Here is a 19472-nt window from a genome sequence, read left to right on the forward strand (position 1 = left end):
AGACCGTTTCCCTCCAAGTAGTATCTAATGTTTTCTTCCCTAACATCTTCTTGCTTATAAAGCTCGTCAAAATACCTTTGCGCAATTCTCTTTTTCTCCTCCATCTGATAATACACTGTCCCTTCCTCATCCTTGAGTTGCTGAATTAGTCTTTTCTCTTTCTCTATTTTTAATTTATGGGACAACCACCTTCCTGATTTATTTGCTGATTCAAAGAAATTATATTTAAGAGTTTTTAAGTTACGTGCATTTTCCTCAATATCTATCAAATTTAGTTCATGTCTAATCATCCCTATTTCTTTCTTAACTTCCATATTCTTTGGGTTTTTTTGGAGCTCATATTCAAAATTTTTAATCCTTTCTTGTAATTTGTTCTGTTTCTTCCATTTTTCTTTGTTTTTCTTAGCTATATAGGCTATTGATATGCCTCTCACGAAGGCCTTTGTAGTGTCTCATAAATTTTGTAAACTAGTATGTTATTTTAGATTAACTTTAAAGAATGTTTCTAACTCATTTTTAATTCTTGAGATGTATTCTTTTTCCTTTGTTATTTGTGAATTTAATATCCATCTCCTTTTCCTTTTCCTATGTCCTTTCCATGTAATTTTAACCGGGCTATGGTCAGCCCATATATTAGGCATTATCTCTACTTCACTAATGTCTTTCTCAATTGCCCCATTAACCCATACCATATCGATTCTGGACCATGATTTTTGTGGACTAGAATAAAATGTATATTTCTTCTCATTTGGATTCCTCTTCCTCCATATATCTTCCAAATTGGTCTCATGTGTTAAATCAATTTTTTTTGTGTGTAAAATTCTCTCTTTTTTCTTCCTAATCCCTTCCATACTAATATAGTCTTTTTTAACATCAACAATGGCATTAAAGTCCCCTATCAAGCAAATATTTTCTTCACCTACACTAATTATTTTATCACACAGTCCCTTATAAAACTTCTTCTGGTTATCATTAGGGGCATATATCCCCACTAATAGTAATTGTTTTTGATGTAAATTAATTTGTATCATTAAAATTCTGCCTTGTTCATCTGCATAGTTTTTTTTGCATTTATCCCTTTTTTACGTAAATTGCTACCCCTCTTTTCTTTTGATCTGCCAATGCTGTAAATAATACACCCAACTTGGGATATTCTAGATATTTTTTATGATGTTTTTGGGTATGTACCTCCTGTAGGCATATAATATCAATGTTTTGTTTAGTTAATTTGGTTAATATTTGTTTCCTCTTGATCTGGGAGTTTAATCCATTGATGTTTATTGAGAGTAATTTAATCTCTTCTTCCGTTGTTAATTCTGAGTCTACTTAAATCTTCTGTTTGTTCTTGCTTCTCTTTGGGGTCTTTTCTTAGTCCTTCTCTCCTTGGGTATTCTCTCTTTTCTTTGCCTCTCTCTTCTTGGTCCATTTCCTGTATTCCCTGTTGCTGATCTTCTTGTTGGTCCTCCTGACTCTTGCTTTCTGACTCTTCTTTACTGCTCCCCTCTTCCTCTGTTTCCATCAACTGATCGTAAAGTTCTTGCACCTTTTCAATACTATCAACTTTTACTCTTCTTTCTGACCACGTTACCAGCATTCCTTCAGGGACCAGCCATCAGAACCAGATATTTCATTTATTTAGGAGTATCACCAGAGATCTGTAGTCCTTCCTCAACTCTCTTACCTGCCTTGGGATTTGTTTCAAGGTCATGATCTCTTTTTCTTTATATACCATTGGCTTGTCCTTTGTGATTCTATATACAATATCTCTTACATTTTTTCTGGTGAACCTGATGTGGACCTCTCTAGGCAGCTTGTTTCATCTGGCGTAGTTTGTATGGATTTGGTAGACCTCATCTAATTCTTCCACTATTTCCTGCTCATCCCTTTGCAATGCCTCTGCTATTAAGTAGGACATTATGTCTCCCAGGTCTTCATATTGGATTCCAATACATTTTGGAACCTCAAATAGAATGCTGCATGTTCCATTTCGAGATGGATAATCGAATCTTCTAAGTCTCTGTTCATCTCTATTACTTTCCTATCCATCCCTTCCAATCTCTTATCTGTTTGTTCAGCTTTAGTTTCTATATTCTTTATTCTTTGTTCATTCTTCTCCAGGGTCTGTTGGATCGTTCCCATCTTCTCCTCTGAATTTTGAATCTTACCCTTCATTTCTCCCCTTTAAGCAGACGCTATGGCTGCTAAATGAATCCATTTTACCTAATGGGTATATTTTTAATTGGGAACCAGTCATAAATCCCAGAAAACAGCAAAAGACTTGCAAATTGTGGTCACATTATAGTGGCATATTGCAAAAGTTCATAAAAATAGGCTGGTTGGGCCAAGTGCTCAAAATACAGTTTTGTGACTAGAGGTTTGCAGCCATCATAATTCTGAAAATGAGTTGTAAGTAGCTTTTTTGGGGGGGTCCATTGTAAGTCCAAATGGTTGTTAAGCCACTGGTCATATGTTAAAGACTACCTGTAAGTATTAAAATCCTTTCTTCCACCCTGCCTTAAAAATACAACAATCCGACTTCTGGTTTGAGCTTCTTCGGTGACAGACCGAAACCGTGTCTCTGTGTGGTTTCGATCCGTGCTCGCCGCTGGAGCACCCCGAGCTCGCTGGTTTCAGGGCTAAGCCACCCCGTAGAGGTGGTGAAGAAGGGGGAGACTGCCTGCAGGGTTGAGGAGAGCCGCATCTCTCCTCTCCAGCTGGCCATTACTCCCTTTCCTGAAGGCGGTTGTAGCGGTGGTTAGCAATGGCCACCACAAAGAAGAACTTGACCGGAAAAGAATGTGCAGGAGGAAGATAAGAAGAGAAAGTTTTGTTTGACCGGGTCAAACAGCAAAAGCAACAAATAAGGTACCCTGGAATTGAAACTATTAAAAAAAACACAATAACATTGTTCCCTAAGAAGATTTCTAAGCTGCAAAGGAGAGAGAAAAAAGAAAGGATTTGGTTTTTTTTCTCTTCTTCCTATACTGACAGCTAAGAGACTTAAGCAAGAAATTGGAAAAAAATCCACTTTGATATTAATAGGCATTTAAGCTGAAAATAAAAAGTCAAAGGGATAATAAGGATTTCTGGATAATTAAAAGTTTTTGAAAACAGGAAAGGAGAGAAAAAGAATAAAAGGGCAGGATTTGGAAGGGAGGAGACTGCCTGGAATTAAAAAGAACTTACAGCAAAATCTCAACAAGACTTCAAAAAGATACATCTTAACTGAAACATCACAACAAAACAGTAAAACCCCAGGAAGAGAAAGTGAAAAAAGAAATAAGAAGAAACAGCTTGGGACTATTTGGATTACTTGGTGATCTCTGGATTCTTGGTTATTGCATTTGAATGACTAAAATCAATCAGTTGTTTAAAACTGTTTAAAATGGCTCCACTTTTAGAAGAACTGAAAATGGAACTTAAAAAGTACAAAGAAGATGCACAAGAAGGGAGAGGTTCTTTTGGCTTTGTATTTCAGTTTTTAGAAATGGACATTTGGAACTATGAGAAACAACAAGAAATGCCTGCAGAACAAGAAGATTGGGATAAAGAAGAAGCCATCTTTAATGAACAAATAATCTTAGGTGGGGGAAAAAAGGAAAGCGTGGGAAAGAGAATGGAAAGTTTAAGATTGGCAAAAACAACCCAGAAAAAGAATAGAGTGAAAAATAAGTATAAAATCAGAAAGCAACAGAAGAGGGAAATGAAGAAGAAAGAATTAGAAGTAGAGAGACAAGGGGGTAAAAAGGGGAGGGAGAAGAAGAGAGGGAAGAAAGAAAGGAAAAGAAGTTATAAAGGACAGAAACAAAATATAGAGAAACAGGGCCTATTTAGAGATAATGAGTGAAAAAGGGATTCTGCAAAGGTACATAAGATAGTATTATTATATTAGAAATAGAAATAATTTCAGAAAATATGAAACAATGTATGATTAAAATGTTTGATAAAATGGTTATCGTAACTTAGTGGAATGCTTGTCAATAAATACATGTAACAAAATGAATATTTAATGATTTATAAAACATATGTAAAGAGAAATAAGAGAAAAATTAATTATGGAGATTATATGTGTCTTTAAGGAAGTATGATATTTAATTGAAAAGAAATGTTAAAGATGTTAAGACTTTAATGATTATTAATGATAGAACTGAATTGGAATGGAATGAGGGTTTATAATTACATATATTTATAATCCTTTTTTAAAAAAGAATATAGTGTGTATTACAAGAATGTACCAAGCAGAATTCAATTGGAAGTTATGTATCATGTATTAAATTGAAGGTCATAACCTTAAGGTATATATTGAAGTTTAAATAAGAGTTGAATGGATGTAATTAAAAGATATAAAGGTGTCATACTCCAATTAGTAACTACAGGAGAAAATTTGTTTAATGAGAAAAGATAATATGAAATTGAAACAGAACAGACAAAAGTATAAATATAATGATTTGAATTGAGATGAGATAATCAAAATAAAATTGAGAAAATTAAAAGAGGAGAGAAACTATATAGAAAATGTAGAATAGTATAAGATATGGAATAGAACACAAAAATGAGCATGAAATTGAGTTTGTGTCTGTATAAAGAAGTTCAACCTGGGACCATGCTATTTAAAAAAAAGATGTTTTACTTGTATTTTGTGTGTGTGAAAACCCAAATAAAACTTTATTAAAATATGTATGTATTTATGTATGTATGTTAAGTTTTCGCGGGTACTTACATGTATGCCATTCAGAAGCCTGATGATGGCAGATGAGATTCTGCCAAAACGTTGCTACAACTTTAAAAGCACAACTACAATGACGTGGGAAAATACCCGAACAAAGCTGAATGCCATACATACATACATACATACATACATACACACACACACACACACACACACACACACACACACACACACACACACACATAAAACAATCCATCCATTTTCCTCCTCATAGAATGATAAGGCTTGAAGGAGTTTCAAAGGCTTCCTAGCTCAACTCCTTCCCATGTCGGAAATCCTTATTCCACCCCGGGCAAATAGTTGTTCAATCTTTGAATATCAATTCATAATAGGATGTTATTTCCAGGGGGATTTTGAATCCAATTAGATTGCAAAGAATAACAAATCTAACAAATCTCAAACAAATGTTTATTATGGCAAGGTTTACCTATGTGGGCAGGATTTTTGTTCTTTCTGACTCTGGGATGTATTTGGTTGTTTAGGGTGAGATATCAGGGGTCTGATAGTTATGTAAGCAATATAGGTCTCTGACTTCTAGCAATCTGCAATCTATACATGATATGAAAAATCAAGGTAAGGAGAAATGAGGCTGGGTGCAATTTTAAAAGTTTTAAAAATGACTCATACCCAATTAGAGGCTTATTAGAGGATGAGCAAAAAGATCTGTGACATTCATTTGTATAGCTGAACTCACAGTCACTCATGCCTCAATCACCTCTCAACAGAATTACAGCAATAGACTCTACATGGGGCTGCCCTTGAAGAGTATTTGGAATGTGACAGTGTGGGCAGTTATGGATACTGGTTGTTCAGCAGATGTGACATCTCTGCTCTGTGAGCTGCATTGACTACCAGTATGCTCCAGGTGCACTTCAAGGTTCTGATGGTTACCTTGAAAGCTCTTCATGACTATTTATGGGGCCATCTCTTCCCAATTATGCCTCGCCATCCTGTTAATTCCAACAGCAGAGGCATGTTCTGGATCTCCTGTGAGAGAGCAACCTTTTGTGTCCTAGCACCTGCCCTGGAACCATTCCACTCCAGAAATCAAACTTTTGAAGAAATGAAAATCTGGCACTGCCATCAGGTCTGGGGCTCTGATATTATGGATAACTTATTTTGTGGAGTTTTTCTTTTAGTATGAACACAGCCTATTTCTTTCTGAAGACGATATTTATTTGAAAATTATGTTTACCTTTATGTGATAGCTCTTCTATTTCTCCAATACTTTTTAGGTTCAGTCCTTCTTAGAGAATCCTACCACCTACCATATCCAAAGGTCTCGAGACAAGAAGGTCCAAGAATATCTGTCTGAAACTTACGGGAACAAGTTTGCACCACTACTTGGTGCTCCTTCTCCCAAGCCTCCTCCTTCAGCCTCCCCTGGGGTGAGACCAGTTCATGCCATGCCTTCTTCTGCAGGCAACAGCACTCCAAACAGTCCAATGGCAATGCTTAATATCAGCTCCAATCCAGAGAGAGAGGTTTGTAAGTTCCTCGGGGGACACAGGAATTGTTGAAGAGATTGGGTTAAAACTGTGGTTAGGAAGAACTCAAGTTCTTTACACTCATCCTGTAATCTGAAATGGAAAAGTCCAGCTGTAACTGAACCTCATGATACTCTGATTATGTAATCAGAGGGGGTGGGGGCTACATAATGAAAGGTGGTGTTTTGCATCACCCTTCTGTTGCAGAAAACTATCAGAGAGAACTTGAAAGTTGGGTGATTCAGCTGAAGCCTTAGTCAGATAGAGTTGCTCAAACCACAACAACAGATATACTCTGATTTGGACCCTGACTTAGCAAGTCCATCAGAGATGCCTGGAGGCTGTTCTTAAGGGTGAGCAGCCCCGAGTCTGTTGGAATCAAGTGTTATATATTCAAAATCAATCAATCAACCAATCAAACAAACTTACATTTCCCATGTCTGAATTTATAGACATTTTTGAAAATCCCTTCAAAATGCATTCAAAAATCTATATCTGATAGCCTTTTTGTCTCTGTTTTAGATAGATGATGTCATTGAAGATATCATGCAGCTGACAACTACTGTGGGATGTCTTAATCCGGAAATTCATATGCCCAATACTGTGAGTATGCCTTTTAAAAAAACCAAAATTTCTTGTTTCTAGGCAAAAAAGTGTTCCTGGGAGAAGGAATAAAACAACTGAAATAAAGTGGTTGCATCTATCTTTCCTTTCTTTCCAAATAATTAATTTGGAGTCACTGTTTTGTAGGACACCAATAATACTATTTATGAATGCAAACATTTTAAAATAGTAAAACCTATTTTCATAACATTGTTAGATGACAAACATGCAATGTAAATATTTGAGCCCCCTGCATATAATGAATATTCCCCCCTGAATATAATGAATACATGGTTGGGAAGAGTGGTGAAGTGCAAAAAGCCACAGGAAATTCCTGTAGAGAATCAGGTCCTCTATTGGCTGGTACTTTCTCATCCTCTTATTTTCTGTGTTGAAATAAATGTGCATTTGTCTCCCTTCCTTTGTTTTCCAGTTGCCTCTGTCCAGCAGCCATATGAATGTCTATAACAGTGACCTCCAGATGACTCCTTCTGTGGTGGGCATTACCAGCAGCTCCTGCCCTGCTGATCTCACTCAAAAGAAAGAGCTTACAGGTAACATGGCCAGTGTGCATATGCCCGAGTGGTCAGGGTAATTTTTAGTGCTTGCTTTCTCCCAACTGTAGGTCAGCAATGAATCTATTTATACACATGCATGCATGTGTTTATAAAATGAAACTTGTTCTGGTTGGCCCACTGCTTTTCGTAACAGCTTGTTGTGTTATCTTTAGATGCCGAGAGCCGTGCCTTGGCTAAGGAACGCCAGAAGAAGGACAATCATAATCTAAGTAAGACGAGGCTGGTAAAACCATGTGGCTGAAAGGCATTCTGCTATATCTCATTAGCCCTTTTGTTGATCTAATTGTGGTCAATGATTTAGAAACAGTATTTTTATGCGCAAGCAATAAGTATGTTCCATTTATTATTCTGGTGCAGAGAATGTAAAGAGATCAATTACACTCAATGGTCATTGAATGCGCCTGGAGCTGATTTACTATCCTCTGCAAAACCATGCTTTCATATAACTAATTTTATCATTTAATTTGCTTCACTATCTGATTGATTCATAGATTTTTTCCCCCCTCTTAAAATGTCCTTTTTGGTTTTGTTTTCCTTCAGAGGAGGGGAGGGGAGAAGTTTTTATGTAATATATGAATTCAGGTAATAGTGCTGCCTGGTCAGGAAAAATGCAGTCACATATGATTTTATTAAATTTAATTTTAAAAACCATCCTCTTGTTTGAGGATACTATGATTACAAATGGTTGAAAATCATAAAAAAACAAACAAACCCTGTAGTATGTTGCTTCCCTGGGATCAAATAAAGAACCCTTCCTTTCCTTTCTGGGCATGTGTGCGGAAGTGACCTAACCTCTGCGATGATTCCTTATTATATTACCAGCCACTAATAAAAGATTACAGCAAAAATCCTACTTGGTTTTGCTTTAGAAGAAAAATATCTGGCTGTTTATTATGATGCTTTTGTAATATTTGGTATTTACAAAGTTACCAGCAGATCAAAAATGAGCACAATTAGCATAGATGTTCCGGTCAGGATTCAGAAAAGCTATTTTATGCACATATCCAGAAATTACATATCTCAAAGTACTTCCATTCCTTTTGCTAATACTTGGCCTCCCCCTACCCCATTCACTTGCGCTCCCCTATTATAATCAAAACTCTTTCTTTTTGTACTGGAGTTCATGTTATACTTACACGCTTATCTGTTCATGTACACCCAAATGAGCACATAGGATGCACCCTAATGAGTATTAGAAAGAGCAAAAAGCCAAAGAGCATTGCAGATCTATTCTTCAGATGATTCAGTATGCTGCCGCTTGCTTCTTTTTAAGGTTTTGTTTGTTTTCTCTTTTTTGACTCAAGCTTCCATCCTTCAGAGGTCGGTAAAATGAGGACCCAGATTGTTGGGGGCAATATGCTGACTCTGTAAATTGCTTAGAGAGGGCTTTAAAGCACTGTAAAGCATTATATAAGTCTAAATGCTATTGCTATTGCTATTATAGAAATAGCTATAGCAATAGCTCAAAGGGCCAGAGAATTTTGGGAGAAATTTAAAGCAACGAGGTTCAAAATGAAATTATGGTTCAAAAATGTAAGAGGTTCAAAATGAAATTATGGAGAAAACTGATTAAAAAGTCATTAAAATAAGCGAAATGTTGAAAAAGTGGTTGATACAGGCACAAGTTTTTCTAAGTTATTTGATTAATCATGAAATATACATTTTTAACATGGAAAATAAATGGGGTAAATTTTCCCCAAGTTAAAGTTTAATTACTTGAAAAAAGTTAAAACAAGCCATCATTTGCTTATAAGAAATCCACATTAGGAACAAAGTCACAAAATATTTTATTTATAAAAATTAGGGAGAAGAATTTATTTTGGCAGGAACAAAAAAAAATGGAGTTGTTCTATATGTTAAGCCCCAATTAATAATTCTAATTTGTGGGGAAGGAAATTGCATTACAAGGACTTAAACTTTTGTTCTGGGGCTTTATGTGTCAAACAAAAATAAAGAGAATTTTTATAAACAACATATGGAACAATTGATAAACTTTTCATATGAAAAGTGGTGATTGATAGACTATTGGAATTGCGTGGTTTCTCCATAGTTATAAAGAAAATCGGAGAAGAAAATAAAAATACTCAAAATTACCAAAGACTTTCAATTTAATGGACAATTTAGCTTTGGTTGACATATTGAGACAAAAAAAGGGGCAAATCTAGTGATTACACTTATTTTTCAAAAACATACTACTATTCTTGTTTTCAAAAATAGGTATTATATGAATTTTGAAAAATCTGGTCATCAGTACCTCTAAAGGATTCTATTAAAGACTTTTTCTAATCACAATCCAGTGAATTTGATTCTCAAAAGAAAACACACACCTTTTAGATGGATATTAAATGAAATATTATTACAGAAAGACTGGATAGTGAAAGACTATTAAAAGAAAATAACAGAGTCTTTTTGAAAACAACTTAAACAAAGGCACAGACTTAAGAACAATTTAGGGTACAAGAAAAGCTATTATTGCAGAGTATTTTATACAATCCAGGTGTGAATTGGGGGGGAAAAGGAACAAAAGAAAATATAGGTTATTTTTTACAAGAGATTAAAAGAAAGGATGAATTAAAGAAATATATGTATCACAAACAATATGATTTTAATAAGAAGGCTGATGGGAATTAGTGCTATTTACCCAGAATAAGTGTTTTCATGGTTCCATATATATAACCCTATCTAACCCTAGCCACCATAGTTTGGATCCATTGCAATTTCTTTTATTGCCTTGCATTCTCATAGGAAGTGCAATGCAGTAATCCAATACAGGAATTGGATTATAATAGTCAGATAAGATCTGTCCAGCAAAGGAAATAATACGTTGTATTGGAACTGCTTTGTTGTGTGAGCATCCAGATGGGTTGACTGTTGTTCCTGTATTGGTTTAATACAAAAGGAGGAATTTAGGAATAATTGGGGCAATGCAAAAGGAGGAACTTAGAATTTTCTAAGGATGTTCATCAGTATAGGCCCGGCCCTTCAAAACGGAGTTGTTCTCCTTCTGTCATTGGTTGCCCATGATTCAAATATATTATATCTTTCTTAAAATAAGCAATTTCTGGTTATTTATTTCACCCTCTTTATACTTGTTTTTTGATGAACAAAGTTGATACTTTTATAATGTTTAATATCTCATACAGGATTTTTTTTTTCTTTCTGTTCTAAGTTGAAAGAAGACGGAGATTCAACATTAATGATCGTATTAAGGAATTAGGGATGCTGATTCCAAAAGCAAGTGATCTGTAAGTTCTAGTCAATGGTTCATATTTTCCTGTTGCCTCTTAAAGAGAGACAAGAATCCAAATTGAGAAATAGGCAACCAGAGTAAAAGCTGGATGGGAAATTTTTTTCCCATGTCTGTTGTGTTGAAAACTATATTTTATATCTGCCTTTTAAAAAACACACCAAACACCTTCAAATTTCAAATGAAAAATTCTCCATATAAAATCCCTACCTTTTTATATGTGTGTTACATGCTTTAATCATGTTGGGTTGGCCACCATCTTAACTTTTTTTATTGTCCCTGTCAATACCTCTGGGGGATAATATAAGCGGGAAGGCTGACCTTCTACCCTGCACCTACTCTTTCTTCCAGGCAAAAAAAAAATCCCTGCAGCATCCTGTTTCTAAAGCTGTTTTACTCCAGTAGGCTCTGTACGAATAGCTGCAGTTGGAGAGAAACAAAATGCAAAGAAAAGCCATTTTGAAGGAAACCACAAGATCTGGCTAATCTGTTTTCCCCTCATGCCTGCATGCCCTATGATTTGATTTTTTTTTTCATTTTGTAGTGAGGTATAAGCCTGCATTTGCACTGAGTATAGATAGAATGAGTGCTGTAAAATGCCAAAATAGCACCAAGGGAGCAAGACCGTATAAGAATAGCATCAGAAAGGAGCTCCAGTGTTGTGCTCCCTTAAATAGCCATTGGCTGAGTGAGGAGTGAAAGCTGCTCCTTCATATTTCACACACCAGAGCTCTTTGCTATGGAAAGCTTATAAACAAACAAACACAACAGACTACATTCAGATTTCAACAAGAGGGTTTGGTTAAAGATAGCATGTGATCAAAATGACACCTCATATGAATTTTAGATAAAAGGAACATTAGTCCTTCACATACACGATTAATGTGACATGACCCTGCTTCAGTCTGGATGGATTGTGGCTGCCATTTGCCAACCCCTAGTGTTTGTAGCCAGAATGAGGAACTCTGATTGTGAAAATGCCCAGTGGTTGGGAACTCTGGAGTTGTAATCCCAACACATCTGGAGAGGCTGGGTGAGGAAAGAGTGTTTCTGAGCAAGGGCCTGGCAGCCAGAGTAGAGTTGAATCTACTAATTGGTAATGTTGGAAAAGACATTTAAAAATTATCTGGCACTCTAGGAAAAGAAAGCCATGCTGTAGTAGAAAAATAATGCAGTCTATAATGCTATGGCAAAACTTGCAGGTGGTACACACCACTGATTGTGAATGAATGAAGGAATGCATTTTAAAAATGCTAAAATCTTGCAAGACTGCCATATTTTACAAAAGATCCAGCTATAACAGGCAATTTTGATTTTAGCTTCCACAAGTGCTATCTTGTTGCTTTGTGCATATCAAGCAAGACATAGATGCGTCAGCCCTTCAGTGTGTTCTGATGGAGGAAAAAATTGTTCTGGGACTCATATAAACATGCAATATAGCCATATTGCATGTTTATATGAGTCCCAGAACAATTTTGGCACAGCTTAATTTCTTCTGGGAATGTTAGTGCTGTGACGTTGTTTTATTGGTTCCTATGAGTTCCATATGACATCTATGTATCATTGGATACATTTTTTGGTACCAATCTTGCTTTGTTTTCTGAGAGATTGCTTCATCCGCCCAAGCTGATAAAACAGCTTAAAAGTCTAGCAATTAGGGAGGTGGCACATCTAATCTAGAGAAGTCAAGTCATTTGACCATATAAAGTATAATAAATTCTATATGAATTGTTGATTGTTTGTCCATTTGTTTGAAAATCTCAAACAAAAATTAAACGGATTATGAGCAAGAGTTTTCTAACTCTGGAAGTAATCTTTTGAAAGGGCAACGGGTTTTTTTCCCTATGCTTTATTCCAGAGATGTGCGTTGGAACAAAGGGACAATCTTGAAAGCCTCTGTTGACTATATCAGAAGGATGCAGAAAGATTTGCAGAGATCACGAGATCTTGAGAATCATTCTCGGCGCCTGGAAATGGCTAACAAGCAGCTTTGGCTTCGTATACAGGTGAACCCCATGTCTTGTACTTTTTACTGCCTGTTGTATTTTTTACTGCATGTTCTTGTAGAAACTGCTTTCTTGTCTCACTGAAACGATATTAGTTTAATTCTACCTCTATTTGGAAGGCTTGCTTCATATTGTCATGCTAGGGAAAAAATAGAAGAGATTCAAAACATGGGCTACAAAGCAAATTCTTACAGTGATAGTCCTTTCTGTGTGCTCATTGATGGAATTCAGTGATTGCCTGAAAGTCATACCATGTGTTCTTTTTCAATCCAACATTGCTCTCACATGGTGATGTGGCATCCAAGGTAGTTTTGTTGAAAAATAGTTTATGGAAATGCTTCATTTTCATTTTCTATTTCTACCCTGAACTTCAGGAGTGAGCAGACTCTGGGTTACACAAGGTTTCAAGTACCCTATTTTCAGTTCCCTAACATCTGATTTTGCTGCTAAAAGTATGACCACTTTTCTTTTCAAAAATGAAAGTGGAAATAAAAGTGAGATGCTCTGGAAGAAAAATTATTTTCAGCATACCCACTCCAAATAGTTCGAAATGGCACTGTTAAACTGTGACTGGTTGTCAAATGGGTGGAGATCGGGTGAAAGACTGCAAAACTGAAAGGAAGACTAAAAGTAGGACAATTTGCCTCTCAAGAGTTAATATTAAAAATTAATAGCTATTCCCCTTTTGGTGCTTCACCTGTTGGGAAGTTAGTTATGGCTTCTGAATTTAGAAAGTTGCCTATCCATTACTCCACCTGCTGCAGGAAAACATTTAAAATGATTACTTGGAGCATTTATAAATCCAAATGCAAAATGAAACCAGTAAGGAAGAGATACAGAGCATGGCTTCTGAATTTTCTTCCCAGCTCCTTAATAGCACCTTCACGCTAGTTCATGTGACTAGAAGGGAGGGAGACTTAAAAAGAGAAAAGTTGGCAACATTCTTTTTTTTTTTGAAAACAGTTTTATTAATTTTGACAACAAACAAAAACACATAAAACAAAAAACATCATCCTTTCCTTCATGAGTTTACAAACAGTGTATCGGTTGGTTTATCACTTTTTTTTGTGCATCCATTTCATAGTCTCCATTATAGTTATATTGCATAATAGCTCATATTATCAATCAACAATTATATAGCCTGATATCATTATTAAACAATCATTTGACTATAATTTTATTAATTCATACTTTAGCGAGATAACTATAGTTTACTTAATTTATTTTATAGCAAATCATAAAGTCATAGCAAGTCTATCTTAATAAAATTTTATAAAGATAATATCACAGAAAAAAAGGAAATATGTATTCATTGTTTCCTAAGATTCTAAATATTCTATATTTTATATTTTATTATCTAACCATTGATAGAAAAGGTCCCAAACTTCATAAAATCGTTTATCTTCTTGTTCTCTAATTTCAAATGTCAATCTACTCATTTCAGCACATTCCAATATTTTCTTAATAATTTCTTCCTGTGATGGTATTTTCTCACTCTTCCAATTTTTAGCAAATACAATCCTAGCCGCTGTTAATACATTTACAATCAAATATTTCAAATTTTTATTGTATGTATCAGGTAAGATTCCCAATAAAAAAATCTCTGGTTTTAAATCTATATGTTTCAAATGCAAAATGAAACCAGTAAGGAAGAGATACAGAGCATGGCTTCTGAATTTTCTTCCCAGCTCCTTAATAGCACCTTCACGCTAGTTCATGTGACTAGAAGGGAGGGAGACTTATAAAGAGAAAAGTTGGCAACATTCTTGATTACTGCCCAATTGTCTCTTCCATAGGGAAGCATTGGGGTTTTTCTCTGGATTTTCCACCTTCCACATCCATAACCTAAATCTTGACATTTTGAACTTAGTCCTTCTTTCAGCTTCTCTCCATATATTGAATTTGATCTTGTTCCATTCTGGTTTTGGAGAGTTATCCTGACAAACTGAGTCTTGGACCTTTTACATATATTCTTTTCAATTTTTACTTAGATTGGAAAAATAAAAAATGGAAAAAAATAACGTAGGTATATGTATTGTAAAATTTGCATTTGCTATATGGAGGTAAAGACTGTTGTTTATTGATCATACTATACTTATCCAGTGTAGAAGGTTCCAAAGCTTGCATCATAGAATTGTTGTTTATTGCACATTGTGTATTCATAATAGAACAGAGCAGAGGTGTGATGGTGGTTGTGATTACACATCCTATACTTTTCTTTTGTAAGAATTCTTTATTTTGGTGCTTTGTCCTCAAGGAACTGGAGATGCAAGCCCGAGTCCATGGGTTACCAACCACTTCACCTTCTGGCACGAACATGGCTGAACTAGCTCAGCACATGGTGAAGCAAGAAACTTCTGGAGAGGAGGGGACAGCAGAGGTCTTACAGCAGCCACAACTCCAAGCTGAACAGGAAGCTCAGCACCTGCCTCACTTTGCTCCTCCTCCTCCTCCTCAGTCTCCTTATCATCAGCTGGACTTTACCCATAGCCTGAGCTTTGATGACAGTTGTAGAGGTTTCCATGACCCGCTGGACCCTAGCCAAAATGTCTCCTTCCCGTCCTTGTCCAAGAAGGAGTTAGACTTGATGCTAATGGAGGATACTATGCTTCCTGTGGCTTCTGACTCCCTGTTTTCCACTGTGTCCCCAGAGGCTTCAAAGGCTAGCAGTCGGAGAAGCAGCTTCAGCATGGAAGACACTGATATGCTGTGAACAGAAGCCCTCCAGGCAGATCAGGAATTCAATACGGTTTATTTGTGAAGTGAAAATTCTTCATTTGACTTATCTGTTTAGAATTCCTCAAAGACTTATGAGGCTAATAAGAAATGGATCCTGAATCAGAGATGGTTTGTGTTCTGGTGGGAATGGGAGAATCCTTAGCACAAAGATTTGTCCACAGTTCTTGAAATGTTAATCCCTCACTTTCTCCTCTGCCTTGATTTGCCAAAAGTGAACAATCTGTCCTCAACTTCCATGACTGCACAATGAATACGGTCAGTCTGATTCCTGCAGACCTCTCCTGTGCCCCGTGCTCTTCATACCCCAGCCCCACAAAGCCAGTTATTCTTTCACAACAATATGATTAGGAACCACCCCAGACATCCAGGTAGCTGTGTGCCCTTTTTGACAAGCAGCTTTAATCAAGATTTGGCATTTGAATGTCCAGTAAATAACTTAAGGTCAACTGCATCTATTCCTACCTCTTGATCTATTGTCAAAGGGCAATGGGAGTATCTTCTTCAAGGGTGCTTTCATACTGGAGTTCTTTTCTGTATTGAACAGGAACACTCAAATATATTCTTTAATGGGGTGGGGGATGTCACTAGTTAACTCTGAGTAATGATGGATGGTGATTTGTAATCATTTGAGAAAGGAAGAGAGTGTAATAATATTCACAGAATCTTTTTAATGTTTTCAGTTTCAATTAAGGCTGGGATACAACGGCCTTAATTAATGACTTGCACTTTGTTAGACCTTGAGAGTTTTCCCCTAAATTTTGGCTTGGGCCTCTCCACTGCTTTTTCTGAATCTTTTTTGGTTATCAATCCTTGACAGCTTAATGGCCATACAGGAATAGAACTGTATGATCATCTGGAGGCATTTGAAGAGTTTTTACTGCCACCAGTCATCCAAGAGACTGGGCAAATTGTTTTGCTAATTTGAACTAGATTTTATTTCTCTTTTTGTTGGTTTTTGCTTTTCAGTGGAAGAAGTGGGTGGTCTGATAGGTTGGTAGTGTTTTTGTGTTTGAGAAGTATCAAGTAATATTATTTGATTTATATTAAGCTTGTTAGTCTATTCTGTTCCTCTTAAGCTTCCAGCTTGTATGATTTAAAGTCCTATTACTTTGTTTCTGAATTTAGGCTGTGGAGAAACATAGATGAATGTATACTAATGTAAAGTCCACTTAATATAATTATTGAAGGGTTTAAAGTAGAGCAGTCATAGCTCAGCAGTAAAACACAAAGGATACATGCATAAGAGCCCAGGTTTCATTACCACTATTTCCAAATAAATGTATCTTGTAACAGATAGTAGGACTGTAAGCAGTAAAGCAAAGCCAGCAGTAAATCTTGCCGCCTTAATTCTTGCTGTCCCCACAGCATCCATATTCTCCATACATAACAGTTCTGTGTTGCAGTGCTGAAACACATCAGATTGTTCTATAGACTGTGATTGATGGCTCTGATATTCCAGCCCTGACCATTTTCATCAGATGAGAAACATCCTCCACTTGGCATGCACAATACTCTGATTACTCCATGTGCTGATTCCACCCCCCTCCCTTTTTCTTCTTTTTTTTTATCACACTCTTGACTGAATGAACATTTCTGTATTTCTTGAAATTATGGATGGTTCAACTATCAACCATTAGATGACAATAGTACATAATTTTTGTATTGCTTGTCTGCCATCAAGTGATTGCCCAGATTGCACAACTACTGGGCGAATGCTGTTGAAATCTTAAAGTTTGAGAAAGGTATTTTGTTATATAAGAGCTGCACAGTATCCAATTAACAGTATGTTAGAAGCCAGGTCTCCTAAGACAAAGTCACTAGAAACAGAATTCTTTCCCAGGCAGGCTACAGAAATACAAGTGGAGGATCATTTCAGTTGCAATTCTAAGATGTCGTGTGCATCATGTATCTTATATAACTTTCACATAGTATTCAGAAGCAGAATGGAACCCCAAAGCTTAAGAGACACCAATATTATCCCTCCTTCCCAGTTACCCTGAAAATGCAAAACTTCCTGTTAATAGCAGGAGATACCATCCATCAATGCAATCTTGGGGTATTTTATACCCTTGAGCTAGCACTGTTGGAATGATTAGTGAGCTATCTGTAGAGGCCATAGGGAATGCCATAGGGCATTGAAAGGAAAGAGGAAGGAAGCACTGATGCAAAGGTAAGAGGGGTTAGAGCTTGGGCCAAGAAAATAACTTGAGACGGTATCTCAGACAAGACCCTCATTAGTTCACATGATGATAAAGCGAGGGAGAGGAAACACGTTCAGACTTGCAAGATTCAGTTATAAAGGTTTGGCAATAAAAATAGTCCTGATTTATATTGCTTTGGTTTCTTACTCAGGTCTTCCTTATTGGGCTGATGTTATGCTTGCACCAAAACAAGGATACTATGTGGATTTGTTGCTAGAAAAACTGCTAGTCTAACAATGTCAGTATGTTCTGTCTCTTGGAATGTGATATTTGTAGCTTTTTAGTATACTTTTTGCACAGTCAAAAGTTTCTCATTGGCCCCCCCTTTTTTTTAGTCATTATTGCAACTGTTGCAATTCTCTTGTTTCTTAATAGCAAGGGTGTGTTGATCTGATAAAGAGAGTGGATACCTTGATTCAGGAAGAAATGGTATGATAGGAAAACCAAGTGTTTTTTTTTTAAAGACTTTTTATATTATTATATTTTGGTTGGTCACACAGCCAGATATTTATACTGGATTTGGCATTTTTATCCAACTATTCAGTTTATTATTATTTTATTTTTTGGAATTTGTACACTCCCTATTCTATATCTCCAACATGTGCATTCTCATCTAAATATATATCTCTAGTCTTTTAGGGAGGGATGGAGAGCTAGAGATGTATATGAGTACATAAGTGCAGCAGAAAAATTATATAGCCTCCAAAAAATGAAAACATTATCTTCATCTTGGAAATTAACCAAATGCTGTCAGCTAGGAAAAGACACTGCAGAATCAATTGTCACTAATTCCATTGTAAACAAAATCTAATATATGCTTGTGTGATGGTTGCAAGCAGGTTTCATGTAGCAGTCACAAACTGACAGGACGGAAGTTCAAATGTAATGTTAGAAAGTAGTCACAGAAAGAATAGTGGAAGCTTGGAACCAACTTTCAGTGGAGGTCAGAAGTGGTATTCAGTGGGTTCTGACCAGTTCTGGAGAACCGGTAGTGGAGATTTTGAGTATTTCGGAGAACCGATGGTAACCTTCCCTCAGGAGTGGGGAGGGAATGGAGATTTTACAGTATCCTTCTCCTGCCATGCCCACCAAGCCATGCCACGCCCACAGAACCAGTAGTAAAAAAAAAACCTGAATCCCACCACTGGTGGAGGTAATGGGTCAATTATCAGTAGCTGAGTTTAAACATGGTTGGGATAAACACACCTCCATCATCAGATTATAAAAAAACAAACTCAAAGGACAGACTTGATGGACCACTAGGCCTTTCTCTGCCATCAGTTTTCTATGGTTTTAACACATTACATGCAAGCCGGGGAGATTAGAGAAGAGAGTCTATCATTTTAACTGAGGAATACCTGCTGAATTTTGCCAATAACATAATTTAAGGGAGGGCTTGAAGACTCATATGACTGGAATATTTTCAGTTCTGTGGGTTTGGATAGTATTAGTGATAATTTTGCATTAAATATCTATGCTGTGAAAATATTTAATTTTATGCCAAAGCATTTTATATAAAGCTATGCAAGATTGCCATTTGCTCTGTTATTTCTTTTCTAATGTACTTTAGTTTTAACCCAGAAATACTTAAGGCTAAGAAGCCCATGTTTCTATGTGGCCATATGTGAAATACACCTTCATGTGACATTTTGGAATCTTTGGTAACTGAGAAAAAAGTAAATGGGAGACATTCAGAGTCTTTGATCAACAGATTTTAGATAAGGTGCAACTTTGCTCTGTGGAAGAATTTTCCTTTGGTATATTGTGGCAGTCATGCAATCTTCCTTAGTATGATGTCTTCAGGTTATGCTAAGTTAACAAATCCCTCAATTCTCATCCAGCATGATTACAGCGAGCAGTTTGGAGAAGCCTGCATACATAC

General features: G+C 36.3%; 1 protein-coding gene across 2 annotated transcripts in view; it reads left to right on the forward strand.

Annotated features, from left to right (window-relative positions):
• TFEB (transcription factor EB) overlaps positions 1-19126 on the forward strand; it is an 87624-nt gene extending 68498 nt beyond the window's left edge. For both annotated transcript variants that reach the window (XM_026719948.2, XM_026719947.2), the window contains exons 4-10: positions 5965-6213; positions 6739-6819; positions 7253-7373; positions 7550-7606; positions 10567-10642; positions 12503-12650; positions 14908-19126. In XM_026719948.2, the coding sequence (XP_026575733.1) occupies positions 5965-6213; positions 6739-6819; positions 7253-7373; positions 7550-7606; positions 10567-10642; positions 12503-12650; positions 14908-15363 (1188 nt within the window). In that variant the 3' untranslated portion in view covers positions 15364-19126. The remainder of the gene's footprint in view (positions 1-5964; positions 6214-6738; positions 6820-7252; positions 7374-7549; positions 7607-10566; positions 10643-12502; positions 12651-14907) is intronic.
• Positions 19127-19472: the final 346 nt, after the last annotated feature.

The sequence above is a fragment of the Pseudonaja textilis genome, chromosome 3 (genome assembly GCF_049901715.1).
Source record: "Pseudonaja textilis isolate UNSWEBS1 chromosome 3, rPseTex1.2, whole genome shotgun sequence".
NCBI lineage: Eukaryota > Metazoa > Chordata > Lepidosauria > Squamata > Elapidae > Pseudonaja > Pseudonaja textilis.